Below are 26,276 nucleotides of genomic sequence, written 5' to 3'. Positions count from 1 at the left end.
ACGGTTGCTCCGCCCCCTCCAACCAGTGGCGCCACTCCTCCAAGGCAAGTTTCACCGCGAGAAGCTCCCGGTTACCCACATCGTAATTCCTCTCTGCAGGCGAAAGGCGACGAGAGTAGTAGGCGCAGGGATGGAGTTTACTGTCCGTGGAGCATCGCTGCGACAGGATGGCGCCAACTCCCACATCCGACGCGTCCACTTCAACGACGAACTGACGGGCCGTGTCCGGTTGAGAGAGAATCGGTGCGTTGGTGAATCGCCTCTTCAAATCCAGAAACGCACGATCCGCCTCCGGATTCCACTTGAAGGTCCTGATACTGGAAGTCAAGGCAGTTAATGGAGCGGCCACACGGCTGTAATCCCGGATGAATCTGCGGTAGAAATTCGCAAACCCCAAGAATCTCTGGAGTTGCAATCTCGTACCGGGCTGGACCCATTCCAGAACCGCTCTAACCTTCTCCTGATCCATCCTAATCTCACCCCTGGAGATGATGTAACCGAGAAAGGATGTAGTGTGGGCGTGAAACTCGCACTTCTCGGCCTTCACGAACAGACGATTCTCCAACAATCGCTGCAGAACCTGCCGGACATGCTGGACGTGGTCGGAAGGTTCCTTCGAGAAGATCAGAATGTCATCCAGGTAAACAAACACGAAGAGACCGATCATATCTCTCAGGACGTCGTTCACCATACTCTGGAATACCGCCGAGCATTGGTCAGTCCAAACGGCATCACCTGATACTCAAGTGACCCATCGGTGTATTGAAACCCGTCAACCACTCGTCCCCCTCTCTGATCCGGACCAGGTGATACGCATTGCGTAGGTCTAGCTTGGTGAACACCGTAGCACCCTGTAAGGAGTCGAAGGCAGAACTCATCAAGGGCAGGGGATACTTGTTCTTGACCGTGATGTCATTCAACCCCCGATAATCAATACACGGTCGAAGAGAGCCATCCTTCTTTCCCACAAAGAAGAATCCAGCCCCCAGGGGTGATGACGAGGGACGAACGAGACCAGCAGCTAGGGACTCCTTGATGTAGGTCTCCAACGCCTCACGTTCAGGTCGGGAGATACTGTATAACCTTCCCTTGGGGTAGACAGCTCCAGGAACCAGGTTGATGGCACAATCATATGGTCGGTGGGGAGGAAGTGACAGAGCCTTCTGCTTACTGAAAACTTCCCCCAAATCGTGATATGTCTCGGGAACCAGGGACAAATCTGGGGGTTTAGCCTCAATCACCTGACTGGGAACCGAATGGGGGCAGGCAGTCTTGAGACAGTTAGCATGACAATCAAGGCTCCAACTCGTTACCTTGCCCGTCGCCCAATCGAACGTGGGATTGTGTTCCTTCAGCCAGGGGTATCCAAGGACCAGAGGAACATGGGAAGACGGCAGAATGAAAAATGAAATCATCTCCGAATGATTCCCCGACAACCGCATCTTAACCGGTTCAGTCCTCATCGTGATACGTGCCAGACTACTGCCGTTCAGAGTGGTCGCTTCAATGGCTTCCGGCAATTGCTCCTTGGAAAGCCCCAGCTGTTCCACCAACTCGGCATCAAGAAAGCTTCCATCGGCACCTGAATCGATAAAAGCGTTAAGCGCTAAGCTCTGATTCCTGTTCACAAGGGTAGCCGGGAAGCGGGGTCTGACAGAGGTACTGAGAGGTTGAAACTGGCTCGCTAAAAGTCCTCCCAACTTTAGCGAGCCGGGCAGTTTGACGACCGCCGGGAACAAGTGGAGATGTAATGTCCCGAGCGACCACAGTAGAGGCAGCAGTTGGTCTTACGTCTATGTTGACGCTCCTCCTTGGTTAACCCGTGCCGCCCCACTTGCATGGGTTCAGAATCGGGAGAGAGGTCCTCTCTACTAATCCTTAGTGGTGGAGAATGATCGACGTGTTCTGGTCCACCACCCGATCCGACTGGGAACTGAGAAGCTGATCGATTGGACGGACCCCATTGCTTCTCCCTCCTTCGCTCTCGGACTCGATTATCCACCCGAATAGACAAGGCTACCAAGCTGTCCAGGTCACTAGGCTCCGGATAGGAGACCAACTCATCCTTGAGCTGCTCCGACAGGCCCTGGTAAAAGGCCGCTTGCAAAGACTCCTCGTTCCACCCACTCTCCACAGCCAACGTCTTGAACTCGATCACGAAGTCGGCCACGCTGCGAGTTCCTTGGTGAAGAGAAAACAGACGCCTAGCTGCGTCCCTCCCTCGGACGGAATGGTCGAAGAGCTTCCTCATCTCGGCCGTGAACCCCTGGTATGAAGCCATGCAGGGATCCTGTCGTTCCCAAACGGCTGAAGCCCACTCCAGCGCTCGACCACGCAGCAACTCAATCAAAAAGGCTATCCTAGCCTTGTCAGTGGCATAAGAGTAGGGCTGCAGATCGAACACTAATCCACACTGCATAAGGAAGGAACGGCATCTTCCCAGCTCCCCCTCATATTTATCCGGCGTCGGGACCTTGGGCTCACGGAGGGACACAACTTCAGAAGCGGCAGGCGAGATGGGTGAAACCGGTAGTGAGTCCTCCACCGGACACTGGCGTTGGTTCTGGACCTCCGTCAGGCCGGTAGAAAGGTTCCGAACTGACAACGCGATCTCCTGTAGTACCATGCTATGATGGCCCAACATCTTCTCCTGCTGGGCAATGGCATGGCGAACAGAGTCCAGGTCCGCTGGGTTCATAATTGGCCGGATCGTTCTGTCACAGTCCCCTCAGCCAGAACCCAAAAGCAGACCAGGACAAGGAGAGTTGAACGAAGGTGAGGGTTTATTAGATACGACAAAAGGTGCAGTATAATCCAGGGACAGAGCGGGCGGCGTGGTTGAGTAGTTGGGGGTGCAGTCTGGGTCCAGTGATGGCTCGGCAGCCGCCGACCATCAGGCAGAGGTGGGGTGAAGGTTCCGGACGTGTGACTGCAGGTGGAACAAAAACGGAGGTAAGAACACAAAAACTCAACAAAGTACAAAATAACAAAACTCACGCAAGATACTCTTGAACTGATACACAGTACACCTACTGTTCATGGCTAACGATCCGGCAGGAACTGGATGTTGGGCCAGAGCCTAAGAAAGGTGCTGATTAGGCCCAGGTGTGCAGATTGCTAATAGGAAGCAGGTGCGGAAACCAGAGCGCTCCCCGGAGCGTTCCCGAACCCTCGGGAAACTGGAGATTACGACCAGACCCCGACTCAGACAGCCGGGATCGTTACAATTTCAAAGTGAACAAGCTGAACTGGATGCCCTTCCTGAGGCTAGCCTGTCAATGACTCCTTGTGGGGACCCAAACATGCAGGAGTACTTGGACTTTGCCATGGAACACAATCAGTTACAGAAGCCAGACAACTGGGAGTCTGCATCCGAACTGTACATGAAACTAAAAGAAATGGCTCAGCTATGAAATGATCAAAAAGGGAGTTTTTTTTGTAGTGGTGGAATACTGCTGTCTGTCTGAACACAATATTTATGAATCTGTCACCCAAAGCTTAATTGTTTAAGTGTGAAGTAAATTAATCAAAAATAGTAATCAGTATTTATTACACTTTTGTAGTATTGAGAGTAATGGATCTAAAACATTTTCAAAATGTTTACTGTGAGAAAAGAACATGCTCACATACAGTAACATTATAAAAACAACTTTGGCAACTGCACTTTAAAAGTGCACCTTTAATAGGGTTGGGCATCAAGAACCAATTCCTACTTGGAATAGTTAAAAATTACGATTCCATCGGAATTGTTTCTTTATTGGAATCGTTTTGGAGGATTGGGTTTCAAATCTGATCATGGGTTCCAAATTTAACATGCGCAAGTTTTGGTTTCTGTAGCGGCCAGGTGCTTGTTGTGTTGCAGCCATGGAGCACAGTAAGCGGTGCTCTAGTGTGGCTTTATTTTACATTGAAAAAGCCCCGTCAAACTGCAACCCACCTTTGAATCAAAATAAAACTTTCCTCTTATTTGTGAAATAAGCATGTGACCCGTTTCAACTCCACCACTCAAAGAATCGGAATCAAGAATCGATAAGAACCGGAATCAAAAGGAAGAATCAGAATTGGAATCAGAATCGTTAAAATCTAAATGATGCCTAACCCTAACCTTTAACAACAACAACTTTTTCAGAGTCTTAACTCTAGGGGTCATCCATCATATAGCTTAGAAACAGCCGAATCCTGGACTATTTTGAATTCCAAAGTCCATTTGTGTCTTAAACAAAGTGTATGAGTCTAGGAGTGGTAATCTCAAGGAGTTTGAACATGTATTTGCCATTGGGAACGCAGAGTCCTCCAGGAACTCTATTTGAGGCAGTGGTTCCAAGCCAGATGGGGGAAGTGAAGACAGCCCAGTAGCAAACATCAAAACATCTTCCACAGACACAGCAGCCTGGCCTTCTGCAAAGAAAAACAATTCAGATACATCACTGCCATGTGTTTTCTTAACTATTTATAAAAAACAAACAAACCTTCACAATCAAGGAGATAGTCTGCCCAGTAGGCCATGGTTTGACTTTCTTTAAGTCTTCGATTACTCCCCGAAGGACTGAGGTCAGGTTTGAAGAGTCTCTCAAGTTCAAAAGCAGTGAGTTGCCTTTCAGAGTGGCACATGACAGGGGCCAGCAAAGTAGGGTGTTGCTGTAGTGCAGTCAAAAACTCCAGGGTTGAAAGACCATCTCTGAATCTACAGAGTGAACACAAACATTGTTTCACTAATGTGTAGTGCCAATTGAATTTAAAATTATCTAAAGAAAACTATTAAATATTCTCTTCTCTACAATTACTATCCACCTTAACATTGTTGAAAATTGATTTCAAAAACCCTATTTTTGCATTGCACATTAAACATTAATTGTTACAAACTGTAAGTATAACACACAGAAACAAAAGACTGGAATGACACAGACGGATGGGTGGCTTGAGCACTCACACGATGCCTTCAGAAAGTCTACACACCCATTGAACTTTTTCACAACTTTGTTTCGTTATAGATTCAATTTAAAATAGTAATATTAATATTTTTCCTCATCAGCCTACACACAATACATCATAATGACAAAGCAAAAACAAGTTTTTAGAAATTTTAGCAAATTTAATAAAAATTAAAAACTGGAATATCACATTCGCACAAGTTAATTAACCATTTTCTCAGTACACTGTTGAAGCACCTTTGGAAGTAATTCCAGCCTGGATTCCTCGTGTATGAAGCTACAGGCTTTACACACAACATCACCACACTCTTTATATATGATTTTCAGGGACATTTCCAAGAGATACTAAAACCTCTCTGCATGTCAGGATCTCTATGAGAACTGAGGGCAGAAATAGATCCATATGTAAATGACACTGCTACAGTATGGAGCAGGTGGTTGGATAAACAGCAGCAAGTCATCAAGGGTTTGATGGGGAAAGTGATCCTCAAACCATCACTCTGCTGCCAGATGTGCAGCAGAGGTGGATGGATCACTTTAAGGGGTAACTGGACTGATTTTCCTCTATGGAAGAGTTAGTCAGGAGGAGAAACCTAAGATCTAATTTCTGTTTTTGCTTTGTCATTATGATGTATTGTGTGTAGATTGATGAGGAAAAGGATTTAAATGTATTTTAAATTGAATCTATAAAGGTGTGCAGACTTAATGAAGGCACTGTAGTTTGACACAGAATGAAGTGACATCACATATCTGTTGAAATACACTAAGGTACAAATTCTGATTAAGGACAAATTGATAACAGATATACATACTTGCATAAACCAAAGATGGGGACCATGAGGCATTTCAAACAAAAAAATTCATACATAAATAAATAAAAATCTCATCACTACAAATATCATCTTACCTGTCAATTACAGATGAGTTGCGGTCAATGATATACCATTGGAGGTAGTCTGACACGATTTCTTTCTTTTCTTCCACAGTAGCCACATGTCTCAGACAACCTGCTGTCTGTAACATTGTGCTGTGTCTCATCATACATTCTTGCAGAGCATCCAATGAAGCAGCATTCTCAATCTGAAAGACATGAAAATGGGCAAAAACACCCCAGTCAATAACTGTATGCACTGTATCTCCTTGCCTATTTTTTTAATAACGTACATAGCAAGGTGTAATCTTACACTATCAAAAACTAATAAATTAATTAAATATATTCCGCACGTGATATAGGAAGTAAACATTGTCTCAAAAACACTGCAGTAAGTATGAAAAACTCTGCCCTACCATACCCTTATGCTATTCTCACCTCTTGCAAAGCTTTCCCTATTTCTTCATCAGTTATTAAATTATTTGTTGCTTTGAATGAAGGCTGGCCTGCAAGATAATGTACAAGATCTTCTGACAGGAAATGGGGTCCTGGACCTCCATGCACAACTCACACAGCAATCATATTTCCTGCCAAGTAGTATTCATCCTCCCTAACAGCTGTGAATGAATTCATATTGCAAAATTAAAACAATGCATTACTGTCTATACTGTAATATGCAAGCATATGTCATGTGATATATCTGGTCAATGAGCATTAACCAACCATTAGTAGCCTATAGTACACATCCAACCAATATGCATACCCTTTGCATTGTAGACCAAGAACCGATGTCCTTCTGGTCCATCAAAAATGGGCCGGTCTTTTAGGTGTTTCATCAGTAGAGTTAAAAACTCTCGTCTTGGACCACCAGTGTCAATTCCCTCTTCCAGAACACCAGTATCATCAGTAAATTTCACCAGCATGTCACAGGTTTCAGAATATGTTGTACGCTTGAAACCTCTGACTGCCCCATCCCAAACATTATCCCTTGAGATGTTAAACCGGCGGACTTTTTTATGATCAATAGGAAGAGACAGGTTTGCTACGATGTCTGGTAATGCAATGTCCGTCTCCTCCCTGTAATGACAAAAAGTCAATTCATTTGTGGATATTCCAGATATACAAGAACTATTGTACAGTGAAAAAACTGGAGTGCTATAGTCAAAAGCATATTACATTGCTGTGTGTTGGAAATTCTTCACATTGACAGCAACCGGCTCTTCGTCCTCCTGCTCAACATTTGGTGAATACAGGTCTGTGTATTTACTGTTGGGAAATTGCCATTTCCATGTTAAAACATCTTACAAACAAAAATGTCTTCCCCATGTAATCAGTTCAATACATTTAAATTATGTCAGTCATTATCTTTTCTTTTTTTTTTTACTTACCTGTAGCAAGACATTTTTTTCTGGATTTGCTTCCGGTGGATCCAGATCCTCAGCATCAGATATTACTATCTGAAAAAAAGATTAAAATGTCTGAAACAACAACACTGAAAGCAAGAAATGTCATGCTGCCACACTCTGCCTTATTACCTGTCCAGGCTGAATTGTTGATTGTCCTGGTGCATCTCTGAAACATGATAAAACATATTAAAATGATTAGCTCCATGATAAAGGCTATAATGTAGCTTTGAGTAGCATGTAGTAGTAGAGGGAACAGAAAGATGTATTAAAAAAAAAGATTATTTTGAGAACATGTGGATAGGAGCGCTTCCTGGACTCAAATCTGAGTTAGTTTGAGTTTCTTTTTTAATGGAAAAGGTATACAATAAAAGAAAGCTCAAACTACTATTTTTTAACTATTAAAATGCTTGTATTGCAAGTGGCCAAGCCATACAGAACCAATTTAAAAGAAATGTAATGCGTTTTTGCATCTAGCCTTCGTCAGCGAGTCAAACAGATGAAATGAGAGACAATGGGTATTTTCTAGTGTCCAAGGTGTTCTGGGCTAGAGTAGGTGTTGTAGACATCTTAAAACCAGTAGGTGTCCTTCAGGCCTACAATAGTCAAATCATGTCAACATTATGTATATGGATGTGTCCCATGTTTCCTATTGGTGGATTACCACTAGAAAAAACCCAGTGTCTCTCATTACATCTATTTGACTCCCTGACAAAGGCTAGATGCCGAAACGTGTTGGAGTTCTTTAAGTTGGTTCTGGATGACCGTGCCACTTCAGTAAAGGCCTATAGTACCTATGCAGGATCGACAGTGATGTGGGACATATGAATGGACAGTGGATACCCCCCACTTCATTCTCACGTGTTTTTTTTAATGGTTTGGTTAATTTTTGTTTATTCAACTGCAAGAGCAACTGTATTTCAGTGGGTTTATTCTGTAAAGCTCTGCTCACACAGGCAGCTGTGGGTCCTTTAGGTAGGGAGCGAGGGGGCACCGCAGTCAGTTACAGAAACAGCTGATAGCATGTAGCAACGTTGAGCTTATGTGCAGCAATATAAATGTATGTATAATGTGTATGTGAATAAGTAGTGAAATATCTGCTAGTAGTTTTATCAGTTTTGTGAGTTAAATTTTAAAAAAAGGTGAAATTGCACTTTACCTGGTAGTGAAAGCACTGTAGCCCAACAAAATATGAATTATTATTGCACGTGTGAAAATTCCTTTGTGTCCAAGTGTGCAACACATACCTTTCATCGTCCAGCTTGTGTTTGGGAGTACTTCGATTTTGTGGTTCAAAAACCTGAGAGGAAACGGATAAAATGATCAACAACTTTCAACAGGTTCCATTATTTTTCCATTACCACATACAGTATATATCAATGCTGAATGGTTGTCTGTGTTACTGTATAATAGTTACTGCAAAATAATCAAAACAAGCCTTTTCCCACTAAAATATTGACCAGGACATTGATTTTATGCTTAAAATCCAATGTACATCTAATTAATAAATTATATGAAAATGAATAAATACAAACATACATAAACATTTAAAAAAAGAGAAATAACTGATGTACCAAAGTGTCAGCACGATTGAGTTCAGCTGTGCTCCTTGTTGTGATGACAATTTCAGAATCAGAGTCTGAGGTATCATCCACTGAAAAAAATTATTCAAACAACCATTATCTATCCTCCAGCAGAGTATCTAAATATGTAAAAATATTGAATCATGAGATCCACTAACCTCTTTTATAGTGTTTTTCTAGGCAAATGAAAAAAGTGATCCTGGAATATGCCTTTCCTATTTCCTTTTTATATTCTGCCAATTTGAATGGCCTTTCTGACCCAGGCACATGAACCACCTCTGAGCAGTCTGGATACAAATGGACACAAGGTCCTTCGTGCATGTCCTTGTTAAATGTTGTCATTTTCTGGACAGCTTGTTTCAGTAGATCAGGTGCTGCTACCTCTGGGTTTGTAAATAACTGTAGTGTTTTCCCTCTTAGAGGTTTTAAATCAGTTCCACTTGGCACCATCAATCCTACGTTTATCTAGTAAAATAACAAAGATATAATTAATGTATACATAGGTAAAATAAATATACACAAATACATATAGAGCATTGCAAAATTGTATAGGACGGTCAGTACACCTTACCTGGACGTGTTTTCTTTCTTTAGGCCTATATCTTCCTTTTGGCCCATAGTTAAAAGACTGTCGTTCTTTTGATTTCGAGCTTCTGTACTCCATGAACTGTTTGTATAAATAAATAATTGGTCATTTAGCAGACGCTCTTATCCAGAGCGACTTACAGGAGCAATTAGGGTTAAGTGCCTTGCTCAAGGGCACATCGACAGATTTTTCACCTAGTCGGCTCGGGGATTAGAACCAGCGACCTTTCGGTTACTGGCACAACGCTCTTAACCACTAAGCTACCTGCCGCCCTAGAACAACCATGATGGGCATGGTTGTTCTGCAGAAATGGACAGAGTTCCGAAACAGAAAGTTAGAAGCCGCTCAAAAAATCATTAGCGTTACTGTCCTTAGATAGCTAGCGTTTTGGTTTTGCTAAACTTACTTTGCATAGCACTGTCCGGCTGTCGAGACGTCCCCTGTGTTTCCAATGTTTCCGTCTGGTCCGCGTCCTTTAAAAACTCCAAACACCGACCACACGTAAAGCAAAACCGCGTTAAGTTGTTCATGTGTTTGCCACAAAACGGGCAAAACATCCCTCGGCCGCAGTCCATGTTCGGGCGGTCACCATAAACTTTTTTGACGCCATAAACTCCACGACAACAACACGAAAAGACCACGCTCGTCACTTCCGGTATATGGTACATTCCCTTTCCGTGACGAATCTGTCATTTGTAAATTTGTTTCGGGACTGGTAAAAGTGTTTTGCGTCTTGTTAATTTGTTTTCTAAAATGTAAATTTGTTTTCTAAAATGTAAATTTGTTTTATAAAATGTAAATTTGTTTTCCAAAATGTAAATTTGTTTTCCAAAATGTAAATTTGTTTTCCAAAATGTAAATTTGTCTCGAGCTTTGTAAAAGTGTTTCATTCTTTGTAATGTTGCTTTGCACTTCCCGGCCACCGTAAAGTTGTCCACTTTAAAAACCCTTCAGCTTCTTCTCGCTGAGTTGCTTGAGGACACGGTAGCGCTGTGGCGAGGAGGCACAAGATAGGTCCATAAAATAACATAACTAAGGCTACTTAACACTGTAGAAACTCTGGAATCACACTTTGTTGGCATAAAGACACCCACAATCTCTCCTTCTATCTCGGTACATTCTGTGTTGCACCAACGAGTGTTCAGTCCTTGCACACCATATAATGGAGGGTGTCATTCCAAAATACCCCTTCGCTGCATTGAACCTGCTAATTACCGAGACAGTTGAACGTTAAAATGATTGAGAATGACTTTCACCACTAAATAAACTTCCACAGTTTGACAAAGACACATCAGGGGAAAACAGCTACCCGTATTAAAAACCTTTCATTATGGCGATAGCTATTTGCTGCAGTGACTGAGAGCCAATTGAGGCACAGTATTCTCAGTGCTTCTGGGGCCTGTGCAGTGCAGGTGAATGGTGTGCGTGTGTGTATGTGTGAAATGTAGGATTGTCTGAGCACAAACAGAGCTACTTATTTTGGCAACGCATGAAGCAGAGTTAGCAAACAGCTTGAGGGATGAATGACAGGCTGCTAGGAGAGGCAGAGAACCCAAAGATCCTTCCTCACTCACACTCCCAGAAAAAGCTTTTGAGTTGCTGTGGATCCAGTGGTTTGTGTGTGTGTGTGTGTGTGTGTGTGTGTGTGTGTGTGTGTGTGTGTGTGTGTGTGTGTGTGTGTGTGTGTGTGTGTGTGTGTGTGTGTGTGTGTGTGCGCACGAGGCAGGCTGCCTCTGCCAACTCCTAATGAAAGTGTTGCTGAGGAGGAGAGTGATAACTCTAAGACAGATGTGCCTCAGCTCACCTGTGTTTTTGTATGTGTGTGTGTGTGTGTGTGTGTGTGTGTGTGTGTGTGTGTGTGTGTGTGTGTGTGTGTGTGTGTGTGTGTGGGAGGGGGGGGTTTGGTGTGGAGGAGGGATGGGAGGGGGGTATGATGAACACATGACATCTGTCTGTGACACAGGTGAGAGCTCCAGCCTCTAGCCCAGCCAGACTAGAAAACACTCATCTGAAATTGGACAATAAACTACAGTTTGTAATGAAATACAGGGATGTGTCTTTACAGGTTACTGCCACATCACTGAGCTTTCTACATCTGAATGAGTTTTCTACAGAGATGAAGCACAGTGGTCAAACAGCAGTGTTGACACTGTGACTATGGTGGGGCTGTTAAGCATGAAACACACTGAGAATCTCACTGCCGATATGCTGCCGATGAGTACTTACTTTACATTACTGACTTTATTGTCCCCATGGGGACATTTTGTTGCACTATCATGCACATTTTTAAAGTGGCGTTTATACAGTAGACGACAAATTGACAATACAAAATTCATAACAGTTACATACAGTATATATCAATGAAAGAGACTACCCTGCTGGCCTTACTGGTGGATAGGAACATTAGCCCAAGCTGTTTAGGAGGGATATCACACCTGGCACAAATGTTTGTCTAGTTCTGTTTTTCCTGCCGGGGTGTGCCCTATACCTGCACCCAGAGGGGAGTAGTTCAAAGTTCAGGTACGGGGGGTGGCTTGGGTCTAAAATGTTTTTGTGAGCCTTGCTGAGGGCTCTGAACTTAAAGATCTCATCACCTTGCTTGCTGTGGTGATAATCCTTCTCAGCATATTTTTCTGTCTGACAGTGGCATTGCCAAACCAACAAACAATGCAAAAGTTTAAATACCAAGATTTGTAAAACACAGTCAGTATAGTACAGTTAACATTAAAAGATCCCAGCTTTTTGAGAAAGTACAGTCTCTGTTGACTCTTTTTGTAAATCAGGTCTGTAGATTTACTCTACTGAAGCTTATTGTCTAAGTGGACAGTCAGATATTTGTATTCCTCTACAATCTCTATGTTCTGACCTCTGATAGATGTTGCAGAGGTGGGTGTTGTTCGCTTCCTGAAGTCTATCTATGCACATCTCTTTGATCTTGTTGGTATTGAGGACCAAGTGTGATTCATCACACCATCCTACAAAGTCATTTAGTACTGGGCCATGACAGAGGGAGGCCGTTCCTTCTCTTGCTAGAACAAAAATGGTACCTGCTGCGTGCCGACCCAGTAGCAACGAACCTACCGATTCTACTTGTAGAATAGCAATGCTTGTCAGTGGCCAATAACTTGACTTTGAGCCAGTCAGAGAGCACGAAACCCCATGTGGGGGAGACAGCAATTATTTATTTTTAAAGAGGGCATTTTCTGCGTACATCCACAGATGAGCCAGTCACACTTCATATGCAATGTAGGCTATGGGATGGTAGCTAGATAAGTGCACAGACGCAATGCACACAACACTAAATACTTCCTCCAAGACAGCTAACCACTGTAGTTAGTATTGCCATTATAATTAAATCACAATGGATTAGATCGTTTCCATTAAACAGCTGCCTGTGTTAGCTGCCTAGTTAGTGCAATGTCCTTAGCTAGCTAGCTATGTTGTGCTAGCTAGCGAATATGCTAACATTAACTAGTTAGCTAAACATTTGGCTATGGGCTGGCACTGGCAATATGGGATTATGGAGAGTGCCTTAAATTGTTTCTTCATCATCTTGCTAGGTAGTTATCTAGTAGTGGCCATCTGGCTAGTATCAACAAGGGCTTTGTACAAAATAACGACATTAGCGCAGATAACTTGGAATCTAGACCATAAGCAATACGCATATATGCATTGCCAAACAACGCTACTACCACCTTCTGGTTTGGAGTATTTTAACAAGGCTGAGTGGCTGACGACTTCCAAGGTCTTTGCTGTGTGAACAAATACAGTGTGAATACATTAGTGAATACATAAAATATGTATTCACTAACTGTAAGTCGCTCTGGATAAGAGCGTCTGCTAAATGACTAAAATGTAAATGTAAATGAACACATAAGAGATTGACTGCCGACACTGTTCAGAGGTGCTAAGTACTAAATAAAGGTGAAATAAAAATAAATAAAAAACTGTCGGCAGGCAAACGTTTGACAATCCAACCGGTGTGTCTGAGCTTTTAGAGGAGGGGAGACACCCTTCTGTGCGTCTGTCACAGCTGAAGACTAACACAGAGGAAGAGGGCTGTTGGTCTGAGAGGAGGAGTGAAAAGGAAGGTAGGGGGAGAGAGATCAGGGCCTAAAGTGCTTAACAGTCCAGAGAGAGGAGTGTGAGAAAGCCATCAAGGAGACCACACCTCTGTTAAAATGAAGAAGCACCAGTAACTACAACCACAACCCCCTCTGCTTCCTCCCCTGGCCCCTCTCTACTATCCCCTCATTACCACTGGTGGTCCTGGAGGTAGAGCTCAGTGTTGCCAGATTGGGTAGTTTCACACCTAAAAGAAATGCGATGCAAGAAACATACAAATCCCGCCCACCCAGCTCACAGAGAAATCTGTTAAAATGTGGCTACTTTTTAGTGGATTGGGCAGGATTTTGGTTCTGATTGTGCTAGAAAGTGGCAATAGAATCTGGCAACACTGGTAGAGCTATACCGGCCTTGGGGTGGGGAAGAAGGCGAGCAGCCTCCAAGTATGCTTTTATATTTTCCTTTAAGTGGAAAACATCAGATTTGTTCATGTTTAGCCTCTGGAAGACTATACATAGACTGAAAACTCAGAATGGATCCTGCTGAACAACTAGCAGTGAGTAATGATAGGATGTGTCAACAGAACACTGAGGGATAGAGAGCAACTGGACATGCCTAGCTCTGGAACACAGTCCTAGTGGTGCTAGGCTTCTTCACTGGTTTATTTAGCTCTTAATGAAAGAAGAGAGAAGACAACGGAGGGAAAGACAAACAGAGAGGAAAGAGAAGGGGAAGCTGCTGGTACTTTGGGAGACGATGATGAGTTTGCTGAGGTGCCAAGATAATTCACTGTAGAACAGTAGAGAACAGAAACACTGTCTGCATGACCTCACTTCCTGTTGCTGCAGCCAGCGGGAGGATGGATAGACATTAACCCGCTGAGTGGTAGAGGAGATGAGGACACATACACACACATTTCCACTCAGGGTGTTTTACTGGCTGGGAATCTGCCCCCCTGACCTTTCCCGTGTCATGCTTTAGGGGAGGTGGTCTGATCCTGACCTGTGACCCCACATTGGCCCTCGAACAAATTAAATCAATTTGTCCTTGGGGGTTAATAATGTTTTCCATCCTATCTATCTATATACAAGTTATAAAACTGAACCTCAACTCTCAGTCTCAATTACAGTTCCAGCAAGTTTAAGAGTGATGTCTGACGTGATGACATCATGAGGTTTTCCAACTTCTATCCCTCGTCGCTTAAATCATCCTTCAATTTGAATTCATCTTAAATAATTGTTTGCCCGCTGATGTCTGCCTTTAAATTATAGTATGGCTATATAGGAAATGCCTTTTTGGAAGTGAACCCCATCACTCAAGCTTGTGGCGTAAAGCGAGTTTTAGAAGATACATTTTCAGTGGACAACTTTCTTCTTTAATCGGTGCAATGTGCTGAGGAGTGAGGAAATACCTGGCCACAATTCCTGGCAAGCCCTGGGAGAATCTACTTCCATATGGACCATGACTTCAGATCAGTCCTTAGCAAAGCTGCACTGTTGAAAATGGTCAGACGGTAATTACTACGAATGGCTTCTTCAAACAGGTAAGATGACAGAGGTACCGGGAGTCCAAGGCCAGACTCAGCGAGATGACGGAGCACGTGGCACCCTATTCACATTGAACTACTTTTGACCAGTGCATTATATAGAGAATAGGGGGTTGTAGGAGCTATTCATCATGTTTGTGTTCTATTGATTTAATCCCTATATTTACCTGTTTAGCACCTGACTGCCCCGCTGATTTACATTTCCCCCATTGAATATATAAAAGGCTGCCAGGTGAATGAGAAAATTAGCTGCAATTTTTAAAGGAACCGGTTGACTTTGTCTTTTAGCTAGCTAGGTCTTTTAAATTTGCAAAAATAAAAATAAACAGACACAATTGATGAAGGACGATGATTATGAAGACTAAATACATAAAATGTAAATGTTTGAGGACAGGGTTTTGTTCTTTCTGGATTCCACTAGAATGACGCTATTAGAGATCTCGCACATGAAGCCCTACCTAGACTGCAAGTGCCGGCATTTTTTCCTCTGGTCTAAAATAAAATATCGCAATGCTCCAGGGCAGTGATTGGGGACATTGCCCTGTGTAGGGTGGCGTCTTTCGGATGGGATGTTAAATGGGTGTCCTGACTCTCTGTGGTCACTAAAGATCCCATGGCACTTATTGTAAGAGTAGGGGTGTTAACCCCGGTGTCCTGGCTAAATTCCCAATCTGGACCCTCATACAATCATGGACACCTAATTAATATTAATAATAATAATATGCCATTTAGCAGACGCTTTTATCCAAAGCGACTTACAGTCATGCGTGCATACATTTTTTTGTGTATGGGTGGTCCCGGGGATCGAACCCACTACCTTGGCGTTACAAGCGCCGTGCTCTACCAGCTGAGCTACAGAGGACCACATCCCCTGCTTCCAATTGGCTCATTCATCCCGCCTCCTCTCCCCTGTAACTATTCCCCAAGTCGTTGCTGTAAATTAGAATGTGTTCTCAGTCAACTTACCTGGTAAAATAAGGGTCAAATAAAAAATACATTAAAATTGTGTGGGTGGGAACTAGTGTGCCTGAGAGCACAGACAATTTTCAACCGTTTCATATCGTACTCTTTCTGTTAGTGACAATGATTTAAGAAAATAACGAAAATAAATGGACTAAAATTATTGGATTTCTCTCTTTTATTGGATTGTGTGCAATGGAATTATCCCCAGGTCACTAGTAAGTGGCATCAATAACTTTTTGTATTTGCCACTACAAACTGGTGAGATGACAGAGAGGTACCGGGAGGCCCAGGTCAAGGCCAGACTCAGTGTAATAATTGATGGAGGAGTGGGAGCAGGAGAGGTGGCCAGAGAGGTGTCCAGAGAGGGATGGATGAGAGGGGGCAGGAGAGTGGGCCAGAGAGGGATGGAGGAGAGGGGGCAGGAGAATAGGCCAGAGAGGGATGGAGGAGAGGGATGGAGGAGTGGGAGCAGGAGAGGTGGCCAGAGAGGGATGGAGGAGAGGGGCCAGGAGAGTGGGCCAGAGAGGGATGGAGGAGAGGGGGCAGGAGAGTGTGCCAGAGAGGGATGGAGGAGTGGGAGCAGGAGAGGTGGCCAGAGACGGATGGAGGAGAGGGGGCAGGAGACAGCCACTGATGGGGGATGAGGGGGTAAGAGCAGTGTTGCTCATCGGAGGCGTGTAGCACTGACACATACACACACACCAGAGGAGGCTGGTAGGAGGAGCTATAGGAGGATGGGCATATTGGAATGGCTGGAATGGAATAAATGGAACGGTATCAAACACATCAAACATATGGAAACTCTTCCATTTATTCCATTCCAGCCATTACAATGAGCCTGTCCTCCTATACCTCCTCCCACCAGCCTCCTCTGACACACACGTATACATAAACACACTAGGCATTCATGCACCTAAGGGTATTCTGTTGATGCCTCTCTCTCTCTCTCTCGTTGCATCCAATGGCAGTGTACGCGATAAGCTAATGCAAGGAGCTGCTTGTGGATCTCTAACGCAGTTCCACCTCCGATTTGATAGAATCTAGCCCTTCACATTGCATTATCCAGTAACCACATCAACCTTTAATCCACATCTTATACTTTTCTCATATTTTGTGTGTTCTTTCTTCCATATGGGAATGAATGCTGACAAATAAATGCTCATATTATTTTATTGATGAAGTATTCCACTAAATGAAAGAAGATAGAAATGAACTTTTGACCAATGCTAGCTGATAATATTTACTCTTCCATATGCGTTGTGTTCTTACATCTTCTTCAGTATGAGGTCTGGGATGTACACCATGTGATTTTCTTTGCCATATGCCTTTTTCAACAGCTTTTCTCTTTCTTTCTCCCTCTGTTTCTTTTCGTTATAGTTCCTTGCCACCTCGTCCAGGTGGGCTTTCACCCTCTCCTTATTCTTCCTCACTTCTTCCTTACTCTCTGCTTTTCTAGCTCTGAGCAGTTCTTTTACTTTGTTCTTCTCCAACAAGTCTCTTTCTTTCCTCTCCTTTTTCTCCTGCTTTGCCCTGACTCTCTGGGCGCGTTTAGTTTCCATCTGAAAGAGAAAGTCCATACATGTTGGTCAGTGATCTGAAATATTATTATTACTCCTTCTCTAGCATGCAGTCAACTTAATCTGTTGAATCTGATAGTATAACCATTAGGAGGTGACTTATGACCTCCCTGAACTGTGACTGGTTAAATGGAGTACTGTACCTGTGCCTGCTCTTGCTCTCTGAACCTCAGGACAGTCTGCATCTGGTACAGCTTTGTGTACGCCTCCTTCATCCTCTCCACCACATCCCTCTTCTCTATTGCCCATCTCTCTTTGTCCCTTTGCATTTTCTCAATTTCACTACTCTTTCTCTCCCGCTCCTCTGTAATCTTCCAGTTCTCCTTCTCCATCTCTCTCTTTTCCATCTCCCATCCCTTCTTCTCTTGTCCATTCAGGCACAGAATCCTCATCTTTTCTCTTTCCAGAGCCTCTATCGCTCTCTCCTTCTCTCTCAGCTCAATTATCCACTCCTCTGCTGCCTGCGTGCTCCTCCTCTTAATCTCCTCCTTCTCCTTCATCCATCTTTCCCCCCGTTGATCCAAGAGGCTTCGTAGGCCAGCCTTGGCCTTGGCCCATCTCCCCCTGTCCTCCTTCCAGGCTACTAGGGTCTGATTCCTCTCCTGGTCTGCTTTGGCCAAAGCTGTCTCCAAACCATTTCTTATGAGGTTCCATCCATTCCTCTCTCTCACCCTCTCCTTCCCCACCCTTTCATTCTCAGCTGACAGTCTCTTCTTGTTCTCCACTGTCACCTTCCATAACTTGGCCAAGGACATCTTCACCTTTGATATCTTGTCCACCATTGTTTGTTTGTCGGTCGCTGCGCTTTCTCTCTGTTTGTCCATCACCTCTCGCTGCCTTTCATTCTCAGCTGACAGCCTCGTGTTCTCCACGGTCAACTTCCCTATCTTGGCCAAGTGCAGTATATTCTGCACCTTCAGCTTTGCCATCTTGAGCTCCATATTTTTTCTGTCTGACACTGCATTTTCTCTCTGTTTCTCAAACAACTCTCTCTCCAGCTTCCATTGGTAGCAGTTTACCTCAATAGAAGCCTCAGTCTCCCTTATCTGTCTCAGCAACTCTTCAATTAGCCTTTCTCTTTCTTGCTCTGGTTCCACCCTCACCTTGTTGACTTCCTCCAACACCTCTCTCTGCAGCTTCCACCGGTAGTGGTCTACCTTGTTACAAGTCTCAATCTCCTTTCTCATTCTCAGCAGCCCCTCCATTTCTCTTTGTCTTTCTATCTCTCGTTCCCCCCCTCATCTTGTTGCCTTTCTCCATCTCCTCACTTTCAGTCATCTCTTTCTCCATCTCAATGACTTCTCTCTGCATCAATATGTATGGAGAAACATGTATTCCTTATTTTTTTATTTTGTGTGAATCTTTTCCATGTCATTTTCTTAAAACTGTCTGGCCATGCCAGTTTTCCAACTTCAGTTACCTTCAGGCTAACTGGTATAATTTATTAAATGGTAATAAGTAGGCCTACCTTCACTGATTTCCTTAGAAGTCAAACACTTTTACACATTATTATGTTCTAACTCACCTCTCCTCCGCGATGTCTGTCCACTTATGAAGATTTAAAAAGATATACACTTGAGTAGTTATGGTGTGGTGAATGGATATGCTGGTTGTTTTCTTTGGTTTGGAACTTGTTGTAGCCAAGTTCTAATTCCAAATTCTATGGTTGTAGCCTAGCTTAATTGTTGAGTCATAATGAGATTGGAATGTTGGCTTGAATTCTGTATTATGGACAAAAATTTCAGAATTCTGAAGATTTTAGAATTATATTTAAAAATTATTGTTTGTCATACATTCTATATACATCATTCTAGCCCTTGGATGCTCTCTCAGAGTTATAAGTCTTATATTCTCAGCCCAAAAGAAATTTGGTCTATTTCAAAAATATTCAAAATAAGGATTACTTTGTAAGTATTGGTTGTCATGGTGCCGTGAGGAAGCCTAGGCAGAGAGCTCTGTTAATATGTGACCGACCCCCCACACACACACACACACTCACTTAAAGACCTTGAAGTTTGGTTTGGAAACAACATCACTATTTGTCCTGGCAATGAAGGTCTGTCTTCTGGAACACTCATGAAAAAAGAGAATGGATTTAGTTTAAGTTGTCCACTTTAAAAACCCTTCAATTTCTTCTCGCTGAGTTGCTTGAGGACACGGTAGCGCTGTGGCGAGGAGGCACAAGATAGGTCCTTTCATTATGGCGATAGCTATTTGCTGCAGTGACTGAGAGCCAATTGAGGCCCAGTATTCTCAGTGCTTCTGGGGCCTGTGCAGTGCAGGTGAATGGTGTGCGTGTGTGTATGTGTGAAATGTAGGATTGTCTGAGCACAAACAGAGCTACTTATTTTGGCAACGCATGAAGCAGAGTTAGCAAACAGCTTGAGTGATGAATGACAGGCTGCTAGGAGAGGCAGAGAACCCAAAGATCCTTCCTCACTCACACTCCCAGAAAAAGCTTTTGAGTTGCTGTGGATCCAGTGGTTTGTGTGTGTGTGTGTGTGTGTGTGTGTGTGTGTGTGTGTGTATGCTTACGAGGCAGGCTGCCTCTGCCAACTCCTAATGAAAGTGTTGCTGAGGAGGAGAGTGATAACTCTAAGACAGATGTGCCTCAGCTCACCTGTGTGTTTATATGTGTGTGTGTGTGTGTGGGGGGAGCTTTCTACATCTGAATGAGTTTTCTACAGAGATGAAGCACAGTGGTCAAACAGCAGTGTTGACACTGTGACTATGGTGGGGCTGTTAAGCATGAAACACACTGAGAATCTCACTGCCGATATACTGCCGATGAGTACTTACTTTACATTACTGACTTTATTGTCCCCATGGGGACATTTTGTTGCACTATCATGCACATTTTTAAAGTGGCGTTTATACAGTAGACAACAAATTGACAATACAAAATTCATAACAGTTACATACAGTATATATCAATGAAAGAGACTAGCCTGCTGGCCTTACTGGTGGATAGGAACATTAGCCCAAGCTGTTTAGGAGGGATATCACACCTGGCACAAATGTTTGTCTAGTTCTGTTTTTCCTGCCGGGGTGTGCCCTATACCTGCACCCAGAGGGGAGTAGTTCAAAGTTCAGGTACGGGGGTGGCTTGGGTCTAAAATGTTTTTGTGAGCCTTGCTGAGGGCTCTGAACTTAAAGATCTCATCACCTTGCTTGCTGTGGTGATAATCCTTCTCAGCATATTTTTCTGTCTGACAGTGGCATTGCCAAACCAACAAACAATGCAAAAAGTTTAAATACTAAGATTTGTAAAACACAGTCAGTATAGTACAGTTAACATTAAAAGATCCCAGCTTTTTGAGAAAGTACAGTCTCTGTTGACTCTTTTTGTAAATCAGGTCTGTAGATTTACTCTACTGAAGCTTATTGTCTAAGTGGACAGTCAGATATTTGTATTCCTCTACAATCTCTATGTTCTGACCTCTGATAGATGTTGCAGAGGTGGGTGTTGTTCGCTTCCTGAAGTCTATCTATGCACATCTCTTTGATCTTGTTGGTATTGAGGACCAAGTGTGATTCATCACACCATCCTACAAAGTCATTTAGTACTGGGCCATGACAGAGGGAGGCCGTTCCTTCTCTTGCTAGAACAAAAATGGTACCTGCTGCGTGTCGACCCAGTAGCAACGAACCTACCGATTCTACTTGTAGAATAGCAATGCTTGTCAGTGGCCAATAACTTGACTTTGAGCGAGTCAGAGAGCACGAAACCCCATGTGGGGGAGCCAGCAATTATTTATTTTTAAAGAGGGCATTTTCTGCGTACACCCACAGATGAGCCAGTCACACTTCATATGCAATGTAGGCTATGGGATGGTAGCTAGATAAGTGCACAGACGCAATGCACACAACACTAAATACTTCCTCCAAGACAGCTAACCACTGTAGTTAGTATTGCCATTATAATTAAATCACAATGGATTAGATAGTTTCCATTAAACAGCTGCCTGTGTTAGCTGCCTAGTTAGTGCAATGTCCTTAGCTAGCTAGCTATGTTGTGCTAGCTAGCGAATATGCTAACATTAACTAGTTAGCTAAACATTTGGCTATGGGCTGGCACTGGCAATATGGGATTATGGAGAGTGCCTTAAATTGTTTATTCATCATCTTGCTAGGTAGTTATCTAGTAGTGGCCATCTGGCTAGTATCAACAAGGGCTTTGTACAAAATAATGACATTAGCGCAGATAACTTGGAATCTAGACCATAAGCAATACGCACATATATGCATTGCCAAACAACGCTACTACCACCTTCTGGTTTGGAGTATTTTAACAAGGCTGAGTGGCTGACGACTTCCAAGGTCTTTGCTGTGTGAACAAATACAGTGTGAATACATTAGTGAATACATAAAATATGTATTCACTAACTGTAAGTCGCTCTGGATAAGAGCGTCTGCTAAATGACTAAAATGTAAAAGTAAATGAACACATAAGAGATTGACTGCCGACACTGTTCAGAGGTGCTAAGTACTAAATAAAGGTGAAATAAAAATAAATAAAAAACTGTCGGCAGGCAAACGTTTGACAATCCAACCGGTGTGTCTGAGCTTTTAGAGGAGGGGAGACACCCTTCTGTGCGTCTGTCACAGCTGAAGACTAACACAGAGGAAGAGGGCTGTTGGTCTGAGAGGAGGAGTGAAAAGGAAGGTAGGGGGAGAGATCAGGGCCTAAAGTGCTTAACAGTCCAGAGAGAGGAGTGTGAGAAAGCCATCAAGGAGACCACACCTCTGTTAAAATGAAGAAGCACCAGTAACTACAACCACAACCCCCTCTGCTTCCTCCCCTGGCCCCTCTCTACTATCCCCTCATTACCACTGGTGGTCCTGGAGGTAGAGCTCAGTGTTGCCAGATTGGGTAGTTTCACACCTAAAAGAAATGCGATGCAAGAAACATACAAATCCCGCCCACCCAGCTCACAGAGAAATCTGTTAAAATGTGGCTACTTTTTAGTGGATTGGGCAGGATTTTGGTTCTGATTGTGCTAGAAAGTGGCAATAGAATCTGGCAACACTGGTAGAGCTATACCGGCCTTGGGGTGGGGAAGAAAGCCTCCGAGCAGCCTCCAAGTATGCTTTTATATTTTCCTTTAAGTGGAAAACATTAGATTTGTTCATGTTTAGCCTCTGGAAGACTATACATAGACTGAAAACTCAGAATGGATCCTGCTGAACAACTAGCAGTGAGTAATGATAGGATGTGTCAACAGAACACTGAGGGATAGAGAGCAACTGGACATGCCTAGCTCTGGAACACAGTCCTAGTGGTGCTAGGCTTCTTCACTGGTTTATTTAGCTCTTAATGAAAGAAGAGAGAAGACAACGGAGGGAAAGACAAACAGAGAGGAAGGAGAAGGGGAAGCTGCTGGTACTTTGGGAGACGATGATGAGTTTGCTGAGGTGCCAAGATAATTCACTGTAGAACAGTAGAGGACTCCCACATACTCCCGCATAACTGACAGATCTCTGCTGCTAAGAGAGGCCCACACTCTCATACAGAGAGTACACACATAGAGCGTGATTTACCCTTTGGAGTCATGCACCGTATACCCTGACTGCACATGTACATATGCACGCACGCACACACACACGCACACACACAGACAGAACTGATTTACTGGCTCCCTGAAGGCCTGATAAAACACTGTCTGCATGACCTCACTTCCTGTTGCTGCAGCCAGCGGGAGGATGGATAGACATTAACCCGCTGAGTGGTAGAGGAGATGAGGACACATACACACACATTTCCACTCAGGGTGTTTTACTGGCTGGGAATCTGCCCCCCTGACCTTTCCCCTGTCATGCTTTAGGGGAGGTGGTCTGATCCTGACCTGTGACCCCCACATTGGCCCTCGAACAAATTAAATCAATTTGTCCTTGGGGGTTAATAATGTTTTCCATCCTATCTATCTATATACAAGTTATAAAACTGAACCTCAACTCTCAGTCTCAATTACAGTTCCAGCAAGTTTAAGAGTGATGTCTGACGTGATGACATCATGAGGTTTTCCAACTTCTATCCCTCGTCGCTTAAATCATCCTTCAATTTGAATTCATCTTAAATAATTGTTTGCCCGCTGATGTCTGCCTTTAAATTATAGTATGGCTATATAGGAAATGCCTTTTTGGAAGTGAACCCCATCACTCAAGCTTGTGGCGTAAAGCGAGTTTTAGAAGATACATTTTCAGTGGACAACTTTCTTCTTTAATCGGTGCAATGTGCCGAGGAGTGAGGAAATACCTGGCCACAATTCCTGGCAAGCCCTGGGAGAATCTACTTCCATATGGACCATGACTTCAGATAAGTCCTTAGCAAAGCTGCACTGTTGAAAATGGTCAGACGGTAATTACTACGAATGGCTTCTTCAAACAGGTATGATGACAGAGGTACCGGGAGTCCAAGGCCAGACTCAGCGAGATGACGGAGCACGTGGCACCCTATTCACATTGAACTACTTTTGACCAGTGCATTATATAGAGAATAGGGGGTTGTAGGAGCTATTCATCATGTTTGTGTTCTATAGATTTAATCCCTATATTTACCTGTTTAGCACCTGACTGCCCCGCTGATTTACATTTCCCCCCCATTGAATATATAAAAGGCTGCCAGGTGAATGAGAAAATTAGCTGCAATTTTTAAAGGAACCGGTTGACTTTGTCTTTTAGCTAGCTAGGTCTTTTAAATTTGCAAAAATATAAATAAAAAGACACAATTGATGAAGGACGATGATTATGAAGACTAAATACATAAAATGTAAATGTTTGAGGACAGGGTTTTGTTCTTTCTGGATTCCACTAGAATGACGCTATTAGAGATCTCGCACATGAAGCCCTACCTAGACTGCAAGTGCCGGCATTTTTTCCTCTGGTCTAAAATAAAATATCGCAATGCCCCAGGGCAGTGATTGGGGACATTGCCCTGTGTAGGGTGGCGTCTTTCGGATGGGATGTTAAATGGGTGTCCTGACTCTCTGTGGTCACTAAAGATCCCATGGCACTTATTGTAAGAGTAGGGGTGTTAACCCCGGTGTCCTGGCTAAATTCCCAATCTGGACCCTCATACAATCATGGACAATCATACAATTAATATTAATAATATGCCATTTAGCAGACGCTTTTATCCAAAGCGACTTACAGTCATGCGTGCATACATTTTTTTGTGTATGGGTGGTCCCGGGATCGAACCCATTACCTTGGCGTTACAAGCGCCGTGCTCTACCAGCTGAGCTACAGAGGACCACATCCCCTGCTTCCAATTGGCTCATTCATCCCGCCTCCTCTCCCCTGTAACTATTCCCCAAGTCGTTGCTGTAAATTAGAATGTGTTCTCAGTCAACTTACCTGGTAAAATAAGGGTAAAATAAAAAATAAATTAAAATTGTGTGGGTGGGAACTAGTGTGCCTGAGAGCACAGACAATTTTCAACCGTTTCATATCGTACTCTTTCTGTTAGTGACAATGATTTAAGAAAATAACGAAAATAAATGGACTAAAATTATTGGATTTCTCTCTTTTATTGGATTGTGTGCAATGGAATTATCCCCAGGTCACTAGTAAGTGGCATCAATAACTTTTTGTATTTGCCACTACAAACTGGTGAGATGACAGAGAGGTACCGGGAGGCCCAGGTCAAGGCCAGACTCAGTGTAATAATTGATGGAGGAGTGGGAGCAGGAGAGGTGGCCAGAGAGGTGTCCAGAGAGGGATGGATGAGAGGGGGGCAGGAGAGTGGGCCAGAGAGGGATGGAGGAGAGGGGCCAGGAGAGTGGGCCAGAGAGGGATGGAGGAGAGGGGCCAGGAGAGTGGGCCAGAGAGGGATGGAGGAGAGGGGGCAGGAGAGTGTGCCAGAGAGAGATGGAGGAGTGGGGGCAGGAGAGTGTGCCAGAGAGGGATGGAGGAGAGGGGGCAGGAGAATAGGCCAGAGAGGGATGGAGGAGAGGAATGGAGGAGTGGGAGCAGGAGAGGTGGCCAGAGAGGGATGGAGGAGAGGGGCCAGGAGAGTGGGCCAGAGAGGGATGGAGGAGAGGGGGCAGGAGAGTGTGCCAGAGAGGGATGGAGGAGTGGGAGCAGGAGAGGTGGCCAGAGACGGATGGAGGAGAGGGGGCAGGAGACAGCCACTGATGGGGGATGAGGGGTAAGAGCAGTGTTGCTCATCGGAGGCGTGTACCACTGACATATACACACACACACCAGAGGAGGCTGGTAGGAGGAGCTATAGGAGGATGGGCATATTGGAATGGCTGGAATGGAATAAATGGAACGGTATCAAACACATCAAACATATGGAAACTCTTCCATTTATTCCATTCCAGCCATTACAATGAGCCTGTCCTCCTATACCTCCTCCCACCAGCCTCCTCTGACACACACGTATACATAAACACACTAGGCATTCATGCACCTAAGGGTATTCTGTTGATGCCTCTCTCTCTCTCTCGTTGCATCCAATGGCAGTGTACGCGATAAGCTAATGCAAGGAGCTGCTTGTGGATTTGCCATCTCTAACGCAGTTCCACCTCCGATTTGATAGAATCTAGCCCTTCACATTGCATTATCCAGTAACCACATCAACCTTTAATCCACATCTTATACTTTTCTCATATTTTGTGTGTTCTTTCTTCCATATGGGAATGAATGCTGACAAATAAATGCTCATATTATTTTATTGATGAAGTATTCCACTAAATGAAAGAAGATAGAAATGAACTTTTGACCAATGCTAGCTGATAATATTTA

General features: G+C 43.8%; 1 protein-coding gene across 3 annotated transcripts; it reads right to left on the bottom strand.

The window, feature by feature from the left end:
- Positions 1-3,533: 3,533 nt before the first annotated feature.
- On the bottom strand, positions 3,534-9,459 carry LOC121560719 (G2/M phase-specific E3 ubiquitin-protein ligase-like). 3 transcript variants are annotated; one of them, XM_045212541.1, is made up of 12 exons: positions 9,360-9,459; positions 8,947-9,253; positions 8,780-8,859; positions 8,453-8,505; positions 7,338-7,374; positions 7,191-7,259; positions 6,979-7,068; positions 6,566-6,879; positions 6,241-6,419; positions 5,839-6,011; positions 4,470-4,684; positions 3,534-4,398 (listed from the first exon to the last, which is right to left on the bottom strand). In XM_045212541.1, exons 1-7 carry the CDS (start codon positions 9,450-9,452, stop codon positions 7,066-7,068), a joined length of 642 nt encoding a protein of 213 aa, XP_045068476.1. In that variant the 5' UTR covers positions 9,453-9,459; the 3' UTR covers positions 3,534-4,398; positions 4,470-4,684; positions 5,839-6,011; positions 6,241-6,419; positions 6,566-6,879; positions 6,979-7,065. The 3 variants fall into 3 exon arrangements, with proteins under 3 accessions (XP_045068476.1, XP_045068475.1, XP_045068474.1); XM_045212540.1 differs by lacking the exon at positions 6,241-6,419; XM_045212539.1 differs by lacking the exons at positions 6,241-6,419; positions 7,191-7,259; positions 7,338-7,374; ... (2 more) ...; positions 8,947-9,253; positions 9,360-9,459 and having other exon boundaries at positions 6,979-7,179.
- Positions 9,460-26,276: the final 16,817 nt, after the last annotated feature.

The sequence above is a fragment of the Coregonus clupeaformis genome, unplaced genomic scaffold (genome assembly GCF_020615455.1).
Source record: "Coregonus clupeaformis isolate EN_2021a unplaced genomic scaffold, ASM2061545v1 scaf0019, whole genome shotgun sequence".
NCBI lineage: Eukaryota > Metazoa > Chordata > Actinopteri > Salmoniformes > Salmonidae > Coregonus > Coregonus clupeaformis.
This window is presented reverse-complemented; position numbering and strand designations above follow the sequence as displayed.